The sequence below is a fragment of the Perca flavescens genome, chromosome 13 (genome assembly GCF_004354835.1).
Source record: "Perca flavescens isolate YP-PL-M2 chromosome 13, PFLA_1.0, whole genome shotgun sequence".
In the NCBI taxonomy this organism is placed as follows: Eukaryota; Metazoa; Chordata; class Actinopteri; order Perciformes; family Percidae; genus Perca; species Perca flavescens.
In genome coordinates, this window is record NC_041343.1 from 16,052,355 (window position 1) to 16,069,425 (window position 17,071).

At 38.3% G+C, this 17,071-nt stretch overlaps 2 protein-coding genes and 1 non-coding gene across 3 annotated transcripts; 1 reads left to right on the top strand and 2 right to left on the bottom strand.

Annotated features, from left to right (window-relative positions):
• The first annotated feature begins 478 nt into the window (after positions 1-478).
• birc2 (baculoviral IAP repeat containing 2) lies at positions 479-12,928 on the top strand. The gene is made up of 14 exons (XM_028594744.1): positions 479-554; positions 2,334-2,400; positions 4,071-5,018; positions 5,138-5,418; positions 5,903-6,205; positions 6,535-6,823; positions 7,684-7,783; positions 7,918-7,996; positions 8,104-8,152; positions 8,455-8,697; positions 8,854-8,952; positions 10,892-11,047; positions 11,363-11,404; positions 11,793-12,928. Exons 3-14 carry the CDS (start codon positions 4,925-4,927, stop codon positions 11,984-11,986), a joined length of 1,929 nt encoding a protein of 642 aa, XP_028450545.1. The 5' UTR covers positions 479-554; positions 2,334-2,400; positions 4,071-4,924; the 3' UTR covers positions 11,987-12,928.
• A 1,158-nt stretch (positions 12,929-14,086) lies between these two features.
• rpl23a (ribosomal protein L23a) lies at positions 14,087-16,590 on the bottom strand. Its single transcript, XM_028594746.1, has 5 exons — positions 16,483-16,590; positions 15,240-15,420; positions 14,772-14,948; positions 14,381-14,450; positions 14,087-14,151 (listed from the first exon to the last, which is right to left on the bottom strand). The coding sequence occupies exons 1-5, from the start codon at positions 16,550-16,552 to the stop codon at positions 14,137-14,139; spliced, it is 513 nt and encodes a 170-aa protein (XP_028450547.1). The 5' UTR covers positions 16,553-16,590; the 3' UTR covers positions 14,087-14,136.
• LOC114567422 (small nucleolar RNA Z17) lies at positions 15,120-15,191 on the bottom strand. Its single transcript, XR_003694184.1, has one exon. It is a non-coding gene; the product is annotated as a small nucleolar RNA Z17 (small nucleolar RNA).
• Positions 16,591-17,071: the final 481 nt, after the last annotated feature.

The window sequence follows — 17,071 nt, forward strand, 5'->3', positions numbered from 1 at the left end:
ACCGGTTTCTACTGTTTGTATTTTTATTTACACTGTATGTTACTTTAACTTTATTGTTGGGTATGGCAGGAAGTGGCACTTAGCTAAAAAAGATTTGTGTTGGACTTTTTATAACATGCAACATTTCATACTGCACATTTATGAAATCTAAACAATAGCATCCTGCATCTAAGCATAATGTCATAAAAAAATTCATGAAAAACCCTTCTTTGAATATGAAAATACTTGAAAAAATAATAAGCTAAAAGGTGAGTTTTTAAGCACTCAATGATGGAAAATTGTCTGAAAATCACCCGGGGGGGACACTTCTGAAGAAATAACAGGTACTTGACATAAAGAGAGGTAGGCTGGGACAATTTTTGACACCCACCCAGATCAGAAAGGTCACTAAAATGCACTCCCCTAAAAATAAAACACTCCCCTATGATGTGCTTGCTGATGTGTCATAGGGGAGTGTTTATTGCAGGAAGGAAGTTAGGGGAAGTACGACTAGACTAACCCATTGGAATGACCTGACTCATTAGTCTTACCATCTGACTCGTCTTCCACAATACGTAAGTATTTTGTCTAATGAGAATATTCTTTGTACTATTATTTTAACTTTGATAATCTTGGATATCCTAGGTTTTTGACTTTGAAAGAATATTAGTGTTGTTGCTATAGTAAAGACAATTTCATATGTTTTGTTTATATAAATATGATCAGTGTTAGCTTTGTTTGTAATATATCAAAAATATCCACATTTTTATTGTACATCTTTATTTTTGTATGTGCCCTCAAATGCATAGTTGATATAAATGTACTGTATGTACAGTGGTGGAAAGTAAGTACATTTACTCAAGTACTGTACTTAAGTACATTTTTGTGTTACTTGAGTAGTTCAGTTTAATGCTACTTTATACTTCCACTTTACAACGTGTCAGAGGGGAATATTGTACTGTTTACTCCACTACATTTTCTGACAGCTGGAGTTACTAGTCCACAGATTTAAATTTTATAAAGAAAACATAGGATCAGTTTATAAAATATGATACTGTGCTATATAGATTAAACTATCCAACAGGAAAGTGGTAAAAATGTGCTCCACCTCAACCAGCTGTACCATTTAAATGCTGATTATTTGTTAAAGAATCTGTAAATATATTTCAATAATTTCATATATAATAATAATAATAATAATAATAATAATTAGAGCTGGGCAATATGGAAAAAAATCTAATATCATGATATTGTTTACCAAATACGTCAATATTGATATTGCGGCGATATTGTAGGGTTGACAAATGGTGCTTACAAAAAAATATTTACACAATGAGATTTTTGATAAATAATCATAATTAATGTGTATATAATAACTAAGTGGGTAAAGGCAAATAATAGAAAATCTAGAACAGTCTGGTAAATTCAAAAAAGTACATAACTTTACTGTAATCCAGCCATTAAAATCAGGGACAGATAACCCTTGTGTCATATCGCGATATTACGATATCCAAAATCTAAGACGATATCCAGTCTCATATCACAATATCGATATAATATCGATATATTGCCCAGCTCTAATAATAATAATATAACTCCCTGAAAGGGATAATTCAGCTCAACAGGTACTTTGACTTTAATACCCTAATTTAAGTAGCCTACATTTTGCTGTTAATACTTATGTACTTTTACTCAAGTCAAATCTAGAATGTAAGACTTTTACTTTACAGTAACAGAGTATGTTTACACATTGTTATTGCTACTTTTACTTAAGTAAAATATATGTAGGCTATGAGTATTCTTCCGTATGTGATATTAATATTTGTAGGTAATTCTGTTCACATACAGGTTTAAGATTTGTTTATTCATAAATTGCAGTATTACAGCTTTCTGCAGGTTGCTGGAATTTTTGATTTCATTTTATATAGTGAACAAGTAAATAACATGATTTGATGATCAGAGAAGCCACATGTAAAATATATAATATAGATCATTACACGTTGCTCAATAAAGCCACACACCTCTTTACAAAATATATGGGTTGGACAGGGCCAAAATAAGGTAGTTTTTAGAGCAATTGTGACTAAATACTAAATAAACAGTTTCGGGGTTTAATTCATTAATTAGCCTATTACATAGCTTCCTTAGTGTTTGCAATAATGTCCCAGTCATCCAGTAGATGATGTAACAACAAAAGCATTCCTGGCACCTATCGTGCTGATTATTGATTTATGTATGGTATGTAAACCACCTGAACATCGGGACTTTTTAACCTCATAGCACGCTGCTGGGACTGTGGGATTTACCTGAGGGTTTTTTTTCTGTTCCATTTTCATTTCACCAATAACCGGAAGCACAAAGAGGCGGGTGGTGGTGTCTATGACTACAAGCTCCGGGACTTTCCGTACCGACTGCGAAACGGTGAGTATGTCATAGGACTGGAAAGGTCTTGCTGTCTTATGTATTGTCTCGTGTGTTTGCGTCACTTAAACCACATAGTTTTATTTTCCTTTCTAAGTGCTGCCGCACAGATTAAGAAACAGGAACGCGGAGTAAAGTCTGACAGCAGTTAGCCTGGCCATAGATATATGGATATAACGTCATGGTTATTAGCAGCCGCTACCGTTAGCAAGCTAATGTCTGTTGATCTTGTCATGGTGTCTGTGGGGCGTTATAACAAAATTTGGCAACTGTTAGCTAACTGTATGTTTTAATGAGTGTTTTACTGTCGAAATCAATTTCAAATTAATCTAATCCCTCCTAAATAGTCAACGACGTAGCTAACGTTAGCTAAAGCAGAAATAAACCACAACATAACGACAGCTAAAACAGGAAATGTCTGGAACCCTGAAAGCCAGTTTTCTTTTTCATAGGAAGGCCATCCACAGATACAGTTAACCCTAAGATTCTTGTGCCACATGTATGTTTAACATTTAAAGTATGATTTATAAAATCATGCCAACAATTATTGTTTTAATAGCTTGGTATTCTATGCAAAACTATATATATATAAAATGATTATAAAGGCTTTAGGCCGCCCTACACGTTATTGTAGGCCCAGTTTAATATGCAACTTCATTTTATACAATATATGTAGTAGGGGGTCCCTGCTCCATCTCTCTTTTAGTTAAGGGTTCCTTTGCTTAAAACATGTTGAAGACTCCTGGTATAAAGAATCTTTGGTTAGGTCAATGAACCTCTCTGGTTAGGTTTAGGCAGAAGGAGTGGGATTGGTTAGGGTTAGGGTAAGCCAATCAGAGGAAGTGTAGGGTGGGACATGCCTTCTCCATCCTGGGAAAAAAAATCCCTGTAACCTAATTACAAATTGAGGAAAGTACCTAGCACATCCTGCTGAAAGAAAATACCAGTAATGTAGCAGTAAAACAAATATTAGTTATCTTTCCTATAGTCTTGCTTTGCCAGACCTTCCTCCACCGCTGTGGAGGAGGGTCTAGTGAGTCCACACAGCATTCCGGCGTGGGAGGAAAACGTGCTGTGGTTCATTGGTTTCTTTAAACCAATCACAATCGTCCTGGGCGCCGCATGGAGCCGTTGCAAAATAGCCTCGGGAAGGAACTTGTTTTGGTGGAACATGTACGTTTAAAGGGTGTTTTAGTCGTGCAACAGAAAACTCAGATTGGACAGATAGTCTAGCTAGCTGTCTGGATTTACCCTGCAGAGATCTGAGGAGCAGTTGACCATATTCCTCATAAATCCACCAGAGTTTAAAATTCCACATACACAAAGAAAGCGGAAGGAAATGGACATTGGCGAAAAGACATGCATCCATTGGAATTTCCTGCGGCAACGGAGGATATAGACTATCTTTCCTATGAAAGTCTTAAGTTAAGTGTTTAATTCACGAGTTGATCATATCCTTACCACCTTTTACTTACGAAAGGATTAATTTAGCTAAATAATCAATTGGTCGATCAACAGGAAATTGATTGGCAGCTCTGTCAAAGGGGCACTCCACTGATTTTCTACATAAAAGTCAGTTCACTTGTCATAAAGAGTACGGCATTTCTAGACCTACATGAATACAATTCAATGTTTTTGTGTCTTTGTTTTGTCGCCCTATATTTCTACAGGTCCTGCTATCATTATACTAAAGAGCAGCGTCCATTATCCTTGCCAAAGAAGGATTTTATTTTTTATATTGGATTTCTGGTAATCAGTTATGGCGGCTTAAACACCTACAAAAGGGATGTCTAAGATGGGGGGAGGGGTTTGAGAGCACATATCCCTTGGTCTGTGTGTGTGCATGCTTGAGACATTTATTTAATTTCTAATGTTGGTACACATAATCACATACCATAAGTTTGAATGGTTAGATATGTCTGTGCTAAATATACAAGATAATAAAGTGTGTACTGATCCTGGGTGATCTGACCTCAGTGTAATATTATGATTATTGATGTGAAGATGCATTTAAATTACTTTTTTAAATAGCCCCATCCTTTTTTTTTTTTACTTCACATGATGTGTTGTTGAATTTACATTCACTGGGAATACAACTGAAGAAGAAACTTTGAAGTTTCAGCAGTTCATTGTTCAGAGGTAGTACTCTCTACTAGGTACAGGTAAAATGGATCCAGGTGTAAAGTATAGGCTATACTGTATGTAGGGAATGGGCATCTCAGTTTGTCTCGCAGTTTGTGTCCAATACTGTGTGACAGTGGGTGCTGGACTGGTAGTTTTGTTTCTTCTGCACTAAGTTTCACACTTAGCAAAACCTCACTTTCTTTTTTACTGTCTCTTGACTGTTTCTGTTTTTTGATTTGAGATAACCCCCTACCCCCTCTGCCCCCTGATCTATATTACACTACTAATTTCTGTTGCAGTTTGAGTGAGTGTGAGAAAGCAAGACCATGGGTTGTCTCAAACCCCTCTCCCTTTGAAGGACATCTCTTTTGCCTTCATATTTCTAAACTTAAATTCAAAAATGGAAACTCTTGTTCAACTCAAAAACAACCCGTTTTTGATGGGGTTGTGTCGCAATGGGCCTCCACCTGACCTACAATATGATAACTCTTCAGGTACCAGTCTCTTTTATTCTCTTTATCAGATATATATTTAAGATTATTTTTGTATCTAACCTTCTGATATGTTACAATCTCAAGGAAATGTGTCAGTATGATGTCGTTTTCATCCCCAGAGCTCTTCCGCATCTCTACCTTTGCTCGATTCCCAGCTTCGGGAGTCACAGAGCGAAGTCTGGCAAGGGCAGGTTGGTTCTACACCGGTGTGGGCGACCGAGTGCAGTGTTTCAGGTGTAACGTGACGGCAGAGGGTTGGCAGGCCGGAGACTGTCCAACAGAGAAACACAGACAACTCTCTCCTTCCTGCTCCTTCATCCAGAGCCTCCCATCTACGGCCAACCTGCTTTCCTCCTCTCACTCCGCCTTCTCCCCACTCCGCATTGCCCCAGCCATACCAGTAAGATCACTACAAGTTTCTTAAAAATAAGAGATATATATCTCTTCCGACTACACCTCGGATAAACATAAAAACCCAAAAAAATTTTGAACCTGCACTTTCATATGGCTCTTTGTAGCTTTGCTTATTTAAAGCTAATGTACTTGCACTTACTACTTGTTGTCTGGAGTTTGAACCTTCAGAGTTGAAAGCACTTAATTATAAGTCACTTTGGATAAAAGCGTCAGCTGAATGACATGTAATGTAATGTAAAGATATATTGTATAGAAGAAAGTTAACTCCTATATCTTGGAAAATCATAGCTTAAAAATAGTTAATGACATAGTTTTGTTTTTGAGGACAGAATCTGTAATTGATATATCAGACAGCAACAAGTATACTCCAAAGTGCTTTTATATAAAATGATTTGACTACTGTAGTTGCCTTTTTAGTAGCATTTAACTACCTGAGTAAATTCATAATATTTTGCGTCTTTTACTTCTAGATTTCTGGTCCAGGTCCAGCTGCTCCTAACCCAACAGTAAGCCAAGGGGAAGAGCCAGTTGGCTACCTAAATATGGGATTTACTGCTCCACCCCCCTCCAGCCCACTCAGCTCTCGTGGCATAGAGGACATGTCCCACCAGAGACCAACATGCCACAACCCCAGTATGCGCAGAGAGCAGGACCGCCTGGACTCCTTCCATCCCTGGACGCTCTCCATCATAAGTCCTGCTGAGCTTGCTAAGGCGGGCTTCTACTACCTGGGCCAAGGCGACCGAGTGGCCTGCTTCAGCTGTGGAGGACAGGTGTGTATCATCACAGGGAAACGAACCGGGCTGCACTCAGGAATAATGTTTACATGTGTGAGTACACAGGGTGTAATTATCTCTGGGCTGTAACTCAGGGTGATTCAGAGGGTCTTGAGAGACCAAGCTAACCAACTCTGTGCCCCCTTCTTAGTCACATTCAAAAACACATATTTTAGAGTTCCTATTAATTTAGACTGGGTTGATTATCATCAGAAGTGGGTATCAGACTAAAGTACATCCACCTTACAACCACAGGTAGCACCAATCAGGTGTGGTCATGTCTTGAGGTTACTTTCAATGACTGAAGTTTTTGTTTGTATTTGCAGTTGAGTAACTGGGAGCCAGGTGACAGAGCTGTATCCGAGCACCAGAGGCATTATCCAAACTGTCGCTTTGTGCGGGGGGACAGAGCTGACAACGTGTCGCTGGCCGGAGCTGCCGTATCTGCATCTGGAGGAATAACTTCTCAACTGTCTTCAGGAGCCCCAACCCTCAGTAATGTGTCCAACCCTGCCATGCAACAGAGCGATGAGAGGCTGCTCACTTTTGTCAACTGGCCGTCTCGTATCCCTGTCAGGCCTGACCAGCTGGCTAAAGCTGGCTTCTACTATGTGGGTATGGACAATATCAAAGAGACAAGCTTATCAGAGCTTTTCCTTATCAGACACTGACCTGATGAGGAGAAGCATGTAGCAGCTAGGACGGTGAATGTTGGATTCAGGTGGCCAAAACTCCAAATGAAAGATAATCTGGATCCATGTCTTCAATATCCACTTTGTATAGTGATAATAAGGAGATAGAAAAAAATCTTTTATTTGGCTTTGATTTTATTAAAAACTGATTATTATTTTTTTCTCTCGCATATTATTAATTCAGAAAAACATTTGCCCCTTCTCTGGGAAAAAGCCCAAATTTTACTAAGTTTACATGCATTTTAGGACCAAAACAAAAGCTATGCCCCCCAAAAGTCTAATTTATTGTATTTTATTTTATAGCAAATACAGAGGATGTATTTATATTTTTCTAAAACAAAAATAATACTCAAATTGAAATTTTAAAGCTGTCATTTAAAAGGCCCTAAAAGCCTTACACAGAATTGACTCATAAGGTGCAGATGAAAAGTCGAAATAAAATGATTTATTTTCCCTTTTTTCGCAATTAACAGTAAGTTTTAATACCAGTAAGAGGCTGTTTTTTCCTTCTGTTTGGGGGGTGTCCACTGCAGACAGGTATTTTTCAGTATCAGTATGTGTCCAGTTTTTCATTTGAGCTGGAAAGTCCTGATAGAAATCTTTTGAAGAACACCTGGTTATAAACATGACCTCATGTTAATACTAAGAAGGAAGTGAAAGATGAAAAACAGACATGTATTCAGATGACTACTTATCAGTTAACAGTCATCTTTATTTTTCTCTTTTTATGAACCCCCCGCTAAAACATCAACTCACACTGAAAGCGCTCTGTTTTCCCTAAAGGTCGTAACGATGATGTCAAGTGTTTCTGCTGCGATGGAGGCCTGCGATGCTGGGAGTCCGGAGATGATCCTTGGGTGGAACATGCTAAATGGTTTCCTCGGTAAATGCCGTTGTTCGAAATTTAGTTTTATTGTTGATTTTTTTTATTTAGAGTCTAAATGTGTCAGCCAGAGCCCTTTTGTACTGTAGTGAAAGTATAAATGTTTGTATTCTTGTACCTGTGGTTAATTGCAGGTGTGAATACTTGCTCCAGGAGAAGGGACAAGAGTTTGTTCACCAGATCCAGGCTCGCTTCCCTCGGCTGTTTGAGCAGGTCAGTAGAGAGCAGCATAGAAATATGTTAGTGGTTCAAATACTGTATTTGGCATAGAACAAGTAATTTAGATAAAAGTGCTTATTTTTCTGTTTTCTCACCAAAAGCTTTTAACAAACGGAGACAGCAGCTCCAGAGAGTTTGTGGATCCACCTGGTGAGTTTGAAATTATTTGTAGTTTCCCAGTCTAGATGGAGTTTATTGAAATGTTATTATACAATATAAAAGGATTTAAAGAGTCGCAGATGGAAACTTTTCTGAATAGGATAACAAGTTAGGAAGTCATATCACCCAGCCTGACATTTAACTTTTGCCATTTCTTAATTTCCATTGTCTTAAGTTGAATGATGATGTGATATGTGCCTCTTTGCTTTTTTGTGTGTATGAGGACTCTACTGCAAACCAAATCTACCCCTGATACAAATAAAGTTACTAGGAACTTGATTTCTCTTTCACAGTGGTTCACCTCGGTCCAGGAGAGGAGCGATCCGAGGACGCTGTCATGATGAACACCCCTGTGATTAAGTCGGCTTTAGAGATGGGCTTTGAGCGTAGTCTAGTCAAGCAAACAGTCCAGAGCAAGATCCTGACCAGCGGAGAGAACTACAGGACAGTCCAGGAGCTGGTTTTAGACCTGCTGAGTGCCGAGGACCAGAAAAGGGAGGAGGAGCGAGAGATGCTGGCGGAGGCTATGGCATCAGGTAGGCTACAGCGGGCGGTGAAAATACGGATGTCTCAAGGGATGTATTGTGCATGAAAATGAACAAGCATGAATACCAGTGTTAGCTGTGCTATCAGCTGCTCTCAGGCCAGTGAACATTTGAATACATTTCTTATGTTTTCATTTTTTGTTTCAGATGGTTTCACTTTTGTGAAGAGACACCAGGCAGCGTTGATCCAGCGTCTGAAGAGTGTGGAGCCAGTGCTGGAGCATTTAAGAGAGCAAAATATGTTATGTAAGTTTCTCTTTTCTTTCTGTGTTGTGAGAACCTGTTAGCACATTCCACTATTAGAAATGACAGGTAATTAGTTGCTTTGGGGTGCAGGATTTAATGTTTCAACAGCTATGAGATTGAACTATTTCTGATCATAACTGAAAATTACAAGTGTAGAAAAAAAAAAGTGCAATGAGGTAACTAAATGATTAATGGTTCTGGGTTTATTGAATTAAATAAAGTGATGTCAAGAGTTTTCCCCTGAGCCTGTACAGCAGGGGTCGGCAACCTTTTTGATATGAAGTGCCCTTTTCAAAATGTCTTGTTTATTAGTGTGCCATGTTAACATAATTTTTTTTATGAAATCACATCAAAATGTAATATCCAGGGAATCTGTAATAATCAGGACCTTGTAATTATTATTATTGTATATTATTATTATTATTATTATTATTATCATTATGGAAACATGGTTTTAGTATGCAGTCCTGATTGGTGGAAAATGGGCTGACAAAAATATCACTGTCAAAGAGCCTGAAGCGAAAAGTTGTGGAAAAGCCCAGCTTTAATGACGAATGGACTGATAAGCAGGTCCTGTATGTCTCATTTTCAATGAAACGATGCTGTGGCAAAATAATAACACAACCAGCATCATTATCAAGAATGAAGTACACGAACATAACGATTGCGTCATTCACGTGCATATTAAGTAGCCACATGTATTTGTTTTGGTCTTATAATGCGTCCATATTTACCGCTCCAGCGGAGAGGATGGTTTCTTCAGACAGCTTAAGTTTATAAGAATTTGTCCAAATTTCAAGATCCCTGCAAACTAAGATACAAAAACAGACTACAAACCAACAGCTTTTGCTTTAGCTTGTTTTGTAAAAATTCGCTATTTGCAGAGTAGAGCTGTGTTTGCGTAAAACAGCGCAATGGACAAGAGTGTACTGAGCAGACAGAGCAGATTGAATTATCGCTTTCTACATGTTGATGCCGGTCTACACAGGTGAGTGCACTGATAAGTATTGACTTTTAACTCACGAAGGTTTAATTGTAGCCACCTTACATTAACAAGACGTTGTTCATCTGCCCCAGCGGCCGTTGGTAATCCTCTTTGTATTGTTCCCAGTCAGATGAGTCAATCAAACTACCGTAAATAACAGGTTGCGCACAGGCGCCGATATGTTTTCCTCCGTGGGTGCTCACACGCGCACACCCTTTAAAAAAAAAAAAAAAGTCAAAAATGTTTGCATTTCAGAACCTTAGGAAATGGACAGCGGCCGACACGAACACACACGCCGTAGAAGCTATCTTTCAACTCAGGACAGCGCCACTTCTCACAGATAGGATTGGAGATGAGAAGTTTAATCAGCTTCGTGGGAAATTATAAATCAATGCCACCGACATGACCAATCACACTATGACAGACGCTCCACTTAGCACCACCTGCAATGTTTAATATTAAAATAAAGTAAAAATGAACTGGCAGTCTGGCACACGTGGGTGCTCAGTATTTTTCGTGGGTGTTCAAGCTCCGGAGCACCCACGGTATCGGCACCTACCAACTGTGAACGTTGTAATTTGGCATGCGGATGAGAGAGTGCTTCAGCATTTTAACCATGATTTCAACACATCAATAACTCTCTTGCACACATATTGCCAGCGTGCCAATGGTTAAGGTGCCGCGTGCCCATGGTGGCACGCGTGCCTAAGGTTGCCGACCCCTGCTGTACCGGATGCATGTTGTAACAAGCAGTCTGTGTAATTTTAATTGTAATTCATTTCAATGAAATAAATTAATTTGAAAATTAAAAAAAAAAAGTTCAGTGGTTAATAATAATTTAATATAGATGCTCATCAAAATTAATAATCATGACTGACAAGTGATTATTCAGGTGTAGCATCTAGACGTCAGAAACCTCTCGATTGTAAGTAACTCTTCCCTGTTAACCTGCAGCTACCGAGGAGTATAGCGGTCTTAAGGCTCAGACGTCGCCTCAGCAGCAAACCGCCAGGCTGATAGAGCTCGTCCTCAACAAGGGAAACGCTGCAGCCGAGGTCTTCCGCAACTGGATCCAGAAAAACGACGTACACTTGCTCAGAGATCTCATGGGTACATCTGTCCCGCCACACCACACGTTTTCTGATTGCACTTAAAACACGTTTGATATATTTGGCTACTAAAGGTTCAGTGTGTATTCAGATAAACTTGTACAGAAACCATCAACCTGGACAAAACTTAAAACCAATAATACTGTTGGAACTGGAGCTTAATGGTTTATTTAAATCCAGACGGTATCCACAGCACAAAGCACGTTGTTCCGTCCTGAAAAGCCCTAAAGAATTAGCATAAGACAGTTCTTATTTAGAGTATATTGTTTATTAACCTAAGCCTAAGCTAACTACATGTTGTCTTTCACATTTTCAGCCCAATCAAACGAAGCTGCATCACCAAGCCAAGATCTTTCAGGTATAAAGACACACCTGAGCCGTAGGCAGGATTTACTATCACGCCAATTGAATGTTTTGTGCTTAATTGTTTTAACTGTGAAGCACTTTGTAACTTCTATTTTAGTCATCAATCGAAACTTAATTTCAACCCCATGATGTGAAATTCCTAAATGTTACATGAAACAATTTCTTTGTCGGGTTTGCAATACAGTATTCTCTGCATGAACTGCCGGTATAGCCATTAATAGTTTGGAGCGATTTTAATTTAGAGGTTACCAGTAATGTAACCTGTTAGAATACTGTGGGTCATTTTGTCACAATGTAAGGATTGACAAATAGGACAAGCGAAAATGTAGACCAACATGTTGGAAGACGGAAAATAAATGGCAATCTCTTTTTCTTTGCAGACCTCCCCATGGAGGAGCAGCTGCGGCGCCTGCAGGAGGAGCGTACCTGCAAAGTTTGTATGGATAAAGAAGTCAACATCGTCTTCATCCCATGTGGACACCTGGTGGTGTGCAAAGAATGTGCACCGTCGCTGCGAAAGTGCCCAATCTGCAGAGGCCTAGTTAAAGGGACGGTCCGAACCTTCCTCTCATAACCAGGAGTGGCATTTGTGTAGAATTTAAGCAATATGACAAATTTATATTTATTGGAAAGTGCAGGAGGTTTGTTGTGCATCTTGTTTTTGCCCCCTATGTGATTTATCTGTCTGAATTTAATCCCAAAATACATTCAAGATGTCACCAGGTTTCTACATAATCTAAACAAACGGAACCTAATCGGATAGATGACAGAATAGTCAGTTGTAATGTTCTGTACAAGACTGTTTAATATCTTGATTTAATCTTAACGCTTCAGCATCTATTACTAAGGCTGGGTGATATTTTTGAAACCAGTATCATACTGTATAATGTTATCGGTTAATACAATATGGAAAAAGTACAACAAATATAATCAATGTTCAATCCAATGAACTTTGTTCCATTGTTACTCATTGCATTCATCTCAACTCTCCAAATGTAAAACAAAATTTAATTTTAATGACATGAGATTGTATTCTAACTGCAGCCCTGCAGTAAATATCAGTTTGATGGTTTAAATCTTTTTTTTTATATTCAGATGCATCAATGAGACAGTCATTATGCCTTTAGTGTGTTGAATAATGGCAACAACTACAGTAAATCAGGATTACAGAAGCAGCTACATAAACTATAAAGGAATTTGTGAACTGAGGTGTTGATTCATGTTCTGTAAAACGGTAATCATCACTATGGTTAGGAAGTCTCAACTTAAGCAAGTTAAGATAATTGGTCACAAATAAAAATAACTAAATTACAACTAAAAATTAAATTCACATTAACTTTACCAGTTTCTTTACTGCAAGACTTCAGTTTAAGTTAAATTCTTATCACACTTTTACTACTTACAAAGTATAAGTGTAAGGCATATACGTCCGTGCGTTACTGTGTACCCTCTCCAGTGCAACTACAGCTATTGTTTTTCCCATTTTAAATAAAACATGAATATATTCTGTCCTACATTGAAGTGTACTCATCCCTTTTTTCAGACTGGTCAGTATATAAGTCCTGCATTAACCCCTGAGCTTTCACACCAGAAATTGGCAACACTGACAGCTGTCAGTTTAGCAGTCTGCCCTTTATTATTCAGTGAATGTGGGGAACAATAATAAACCTGAAACCTTGTGCTCTATATCTTCCACTAAGCATACCTTTTCACCAAGTCCAATGTAACAGTTACCGTTTAGCAGTTTGTAGTATACATATTAGTAAGGTATCCCCTTTAAACCACTACTAGGGCTTAAGTTACAGAAGTAGGGGTGGGGGGAAAAATAGATACAGCATAGTATCGCAATATTTTCCATGGCAATATTGTATCGATACAGACGCCAAGTATCGATCTGTTATATCTGTGTTGGTCAGTTTGTCTGCTTGACAATCCCATTTTGCAGCAACAAAATTGAAGTGAAATGAACAAATAGAAATGTATCTTTTTAGATAAAACAGATGTTGACAATCTCCTTTTGGGGACAATTTGAAAATGGGAAAAATTTGAAGTTGGAAAAAAGGTAAAAATGTTTAAAATCGCAATAATATCGTATCATAAGTATCGTGATGATATCGTATCGTCAGGCCTCTGGTGATTCCCACCCCTATACAGAAGCAGTCAATAAATGCATAAACACAAGATGCCAACACTAGAATAGTATAAGTTAGATTACATGTCAAACTCACTAGCTTCTGGTCACCAGAGCATCACAACTTGATTGTCAACCTTTCAGTGCAGGACAGAAAAAATAAACCTTAATTGGTCAATCACACGTACAAAAGCCAAACTCAAACTACGCTTAATTCCTTGTTTTTTTTAAAGTTAATTCCTATGCTTACTACTAACACTCACTTTGATGCCTGGTACATCTGGTAGTCGTATTACATTAATGAAAAGGTTCTTGGAGAAAGTTGCACACAATTTACTTACAAGGGACCACAAACAGTCCCCCTGCTCCTTTAAAAAAAAAAAAAAAAAAAAAAAAAAAAAAAAACTGAACTCACAGCTGACAAATGTTTCATTCTGAAAAATGTAAACTCAATGACCGTGGTGGTAAAAGCATGTAAAACCTTATTTACTGTATGTGCCCATGTGTAAAGACAACTCACAAACACCAAGGACACTAAATCAGTTGTAGTTTATACAAATATTTATTCTTCCACAAGTCTCTTCTGCCACAGTTTAGATGATGCCAATCTGTAGAAAAGAACAGGACATGAATTACACTGTTCACCAACAGAGTGAATACATCTGTACCTGCACTATCTGGCATCAGTGGTTCCTTTGAATGCATCATGGACATTCAGATATAATAAAAGTTTACATCACTTGCACAGCACTGACAACTTCTGAAAGTAAATACAACCATTATGTTGAACTAGCTTTCAAAAGCCCATTTCACCCTGTTAAATGATTGAAGGCTCACCTTGTTAGCAACATCCAACGCATCGTAATCTGGTGCGAGACGAACGTACGCCTTCTTCTCACCGTCAGGCCTGAACAACGAAAGGAAGGTGGAAAATAAAATCTATGCTATCAAGACTCAAGTTGTTTCAGGACCTATGTTGACCACATTTTGGACCAACATTCTAACTGCAAATTATGTTTAATATGTCATATGTTTGGAATCACCCACTAAAACTGACTCCAACAACATAAACTTTAAACAAATGTAATTACAGGGTCAATATACCACTGATCAATGTTCTGGCTTGAATTATGAGCAGTATATTTAAAAAGGAGTGCACGAAGAGTCATTTACCCAGTATTCCACCCAGACAACACACATTTAGCTCATTGTGGGTTAAGATTTCTACCTGATGAGTGTGTTGACTTTGGCGACGTCTATGTCGTACAGCTTCTTGACAGCGTGTTTAATCTGGTGTTTGTTCGCCTTGACGTCCACAATAAACACAAGTGTGTTGTTGTCCTCAATCTTCTTCATGGCGGACTCTGTTGTCAAGGGGAACTTGATGATGGCATAGTGATCCAACCTTCAGAAAAGATTTAAATTAGGCCAAAAAAAAAAAAAAAACACCAAAGCATCACACTTTTCTGGTCAACAAAGTCTACGAAACAGACTTGATAATATCTAAAAGTATTTTACAAAACCTACAAAAATGAATCTTTGATTGTTCTAATGTAAAACAAAATATTCAAAGTCAGGTGCATCAGTAGTTTATAAAGCTGGAATCATGCTTTTTCATACTTTGATCGCTTTTACCATCATATGCACCAGGTTTAATCCCTGCATTTTTCAGCAGCATGCAGTCACTGTAACTCACTTGTTCCTGCGAGGAGCACTCTTGCGGGGATACTTGGGCTGCCTGCGCAGACGAAGTGTTTTAGGTCGACGGAAGGTAGGAGAAGTCCTGATTTTCTTCTTCCTCTGGCTGTGTACACCCTTGAGCACAGCCTTTTTGGCCTTCAGAGCCTTTGACTTGGCCTCAGTCTTGGCAGGGACAGCTTAAATTAGAGAAATACCATTTGTTAGACTTTTGGTCAGCTGTTCATGCAGTTTGTAATTTGGTTATATGCCAAAAGACACTTTGATTTGTTGAAAACAGCATCATCAAGTCTCAAGTATTTGCTGTGTTGTACTCCACTAAAATGACTCCTTAGACTAGGTTTATAGCTGACTAGAGTTTGCTATTCCCTTTAAGACGTGTCACTGAGTAAAGCTACATTTACACTGACCAGCTGAGACATAATCTTTACTTCTGTATGAAGCTAACGTACAGTTGACATGTCTAACGTTCAGTGGTGTAACCTAATCGGACCACTAAAGCACATTTTCCTGGACAAATACGTATTTAAAAATTAAATACTGGCAACCAATACATACACACATCTATTTCAATATATAACGTTAGCTATATAGTGGCTGTTTCAATTCACTGCCTCGGATATGTTGTGTGATTGTAGCATGAAGATACAAGTGATTAACGTTTGCTAATGAATACATGAACTTGAAATACCGCACCTTTTATTCTTAGCTACGTTACAGAACTACAGTTATCTCCATCTAACGAAAATGGCCAAGATGTTAGACAGTGGTTTGTTTCCTCGCAATACAACTGCAACTTGGCTGTTAACTATCACGTGTAACGTTAGCTAATGAATAAGCACCGCTGAGGTGCAGCAAGTGCTAACATCACTAAAATAGCCTACCTACCAACCTATTATATAACAAGCGCTACTAAGACATTGCCTAGCTAAAACGCGGTCATAATAAACTGCACACTGGGAAGTAATCAGGACAGAGTAATAGCTGTAACGATAGATAGACACACGGTTTTGGTGAGCAAACGCTAACATGCTTAGATTAGCTTAGCATCACGTTCTGGCATACATGCAGGAGAGACGATCAGCGTTATCTACATATTTAGAGAGTTGACAGCAATATCCTGAGATTACTTAAACCACTGTCAGTTTATACTTAAATTTCGGGCTCATCTAATTAACCTTAAAGGCGATATAATCGTGAATTATACGAATTATTCAATCAAAATGATTACATTGACAAACCTTCCTTCTTCACCTTCGGTGCCATGTTGAGAAAGGAAGACTGAACGGGGTTTCCTGCAGTATAATGCATGGGCGAGATCTCACAGCCGATGCATCGCGAGAGCTATGAAAGTTCCTCTGTCTCATACATCCATACCATACAGCCCTAATTTTAGTGTCTAATATACATCCATGCTCTGTCTGGAATCCACTCTTACTGCAGATGAGGCCTTATTTTTACTGTCTATGAATAAGGCCCAATAAACTCTTTGTTAAACTATCTGAATATCAATCAAATTTGGAGTGATAATCTTTTGTTTTTGGTGGCGGGGCTACCTTTTTTTGTACAGGAATAATAACAGCATGTGATGATGTTAAAAAAAAGAAGGCTGTGAAAGCTTACATTTGTTACTCTTTGTTAGGTATGGCACTGCATATGAACACCATGTATTGTTTTTTGTTTGTTTGTTTAATGAAAAATAGTCAATCTGAAGCAAACCTGGCTACCAGATAGCTTTCTTCACTTCAGATTGCCACACCAGGTTTTTATTCGTCTATGAGTGAACATAAGCTTTAAAATGGATTAATAGCATTCCATGCTAGTGGTTGA

Excerpts from the sequence above, each read along its gene's own strand:
- rpl23a (XM_028594746.1), bottom strand. The coding sequence starts at position 16,552 with ATGCATTATACTGCAGGAAACCCCGTTCAGTCTTCCTTTCTCAACATG. Across the intron at positions 14,949-15,239 it reads AGTGCTCCTCGCAGGAACAA|GTTGGATCACTATGCCATCA; the intron begins GTGAGTTACAGT and ends TCTTTTCTGAAG. Across the intron at positions 14,451-14,771 it reads AAAGTCAACACACTCATCAG|GCCTGACGGTGAGAAGAAGG; the intron begins GTAGAAATCTTA and ends TTCGTTGTTCAG.
- birc2 (XM_028594744.1), top strand. The coding sequence starts at position 4,925 with ATGGAAACTCTTGTTCAACTCAAAAACAACCCGTTTTTGATGGGGTTG. Across the intron at positions 6,824-7,683 it reads AGCTGGCTTCTACTATGTGG|GTCGTAACGATGATGTCAAG; the intron begins GTATGGACAATA and ends TTTTCCCTAAAG. Across the intron at positions 11,048-11,362 it reads CTTGCTCAGAGATCTCATGG|CCCAATCAAACGAAGCTGCA; the intron begins GTACATCTGTCC and ends TCACATTTTCAG.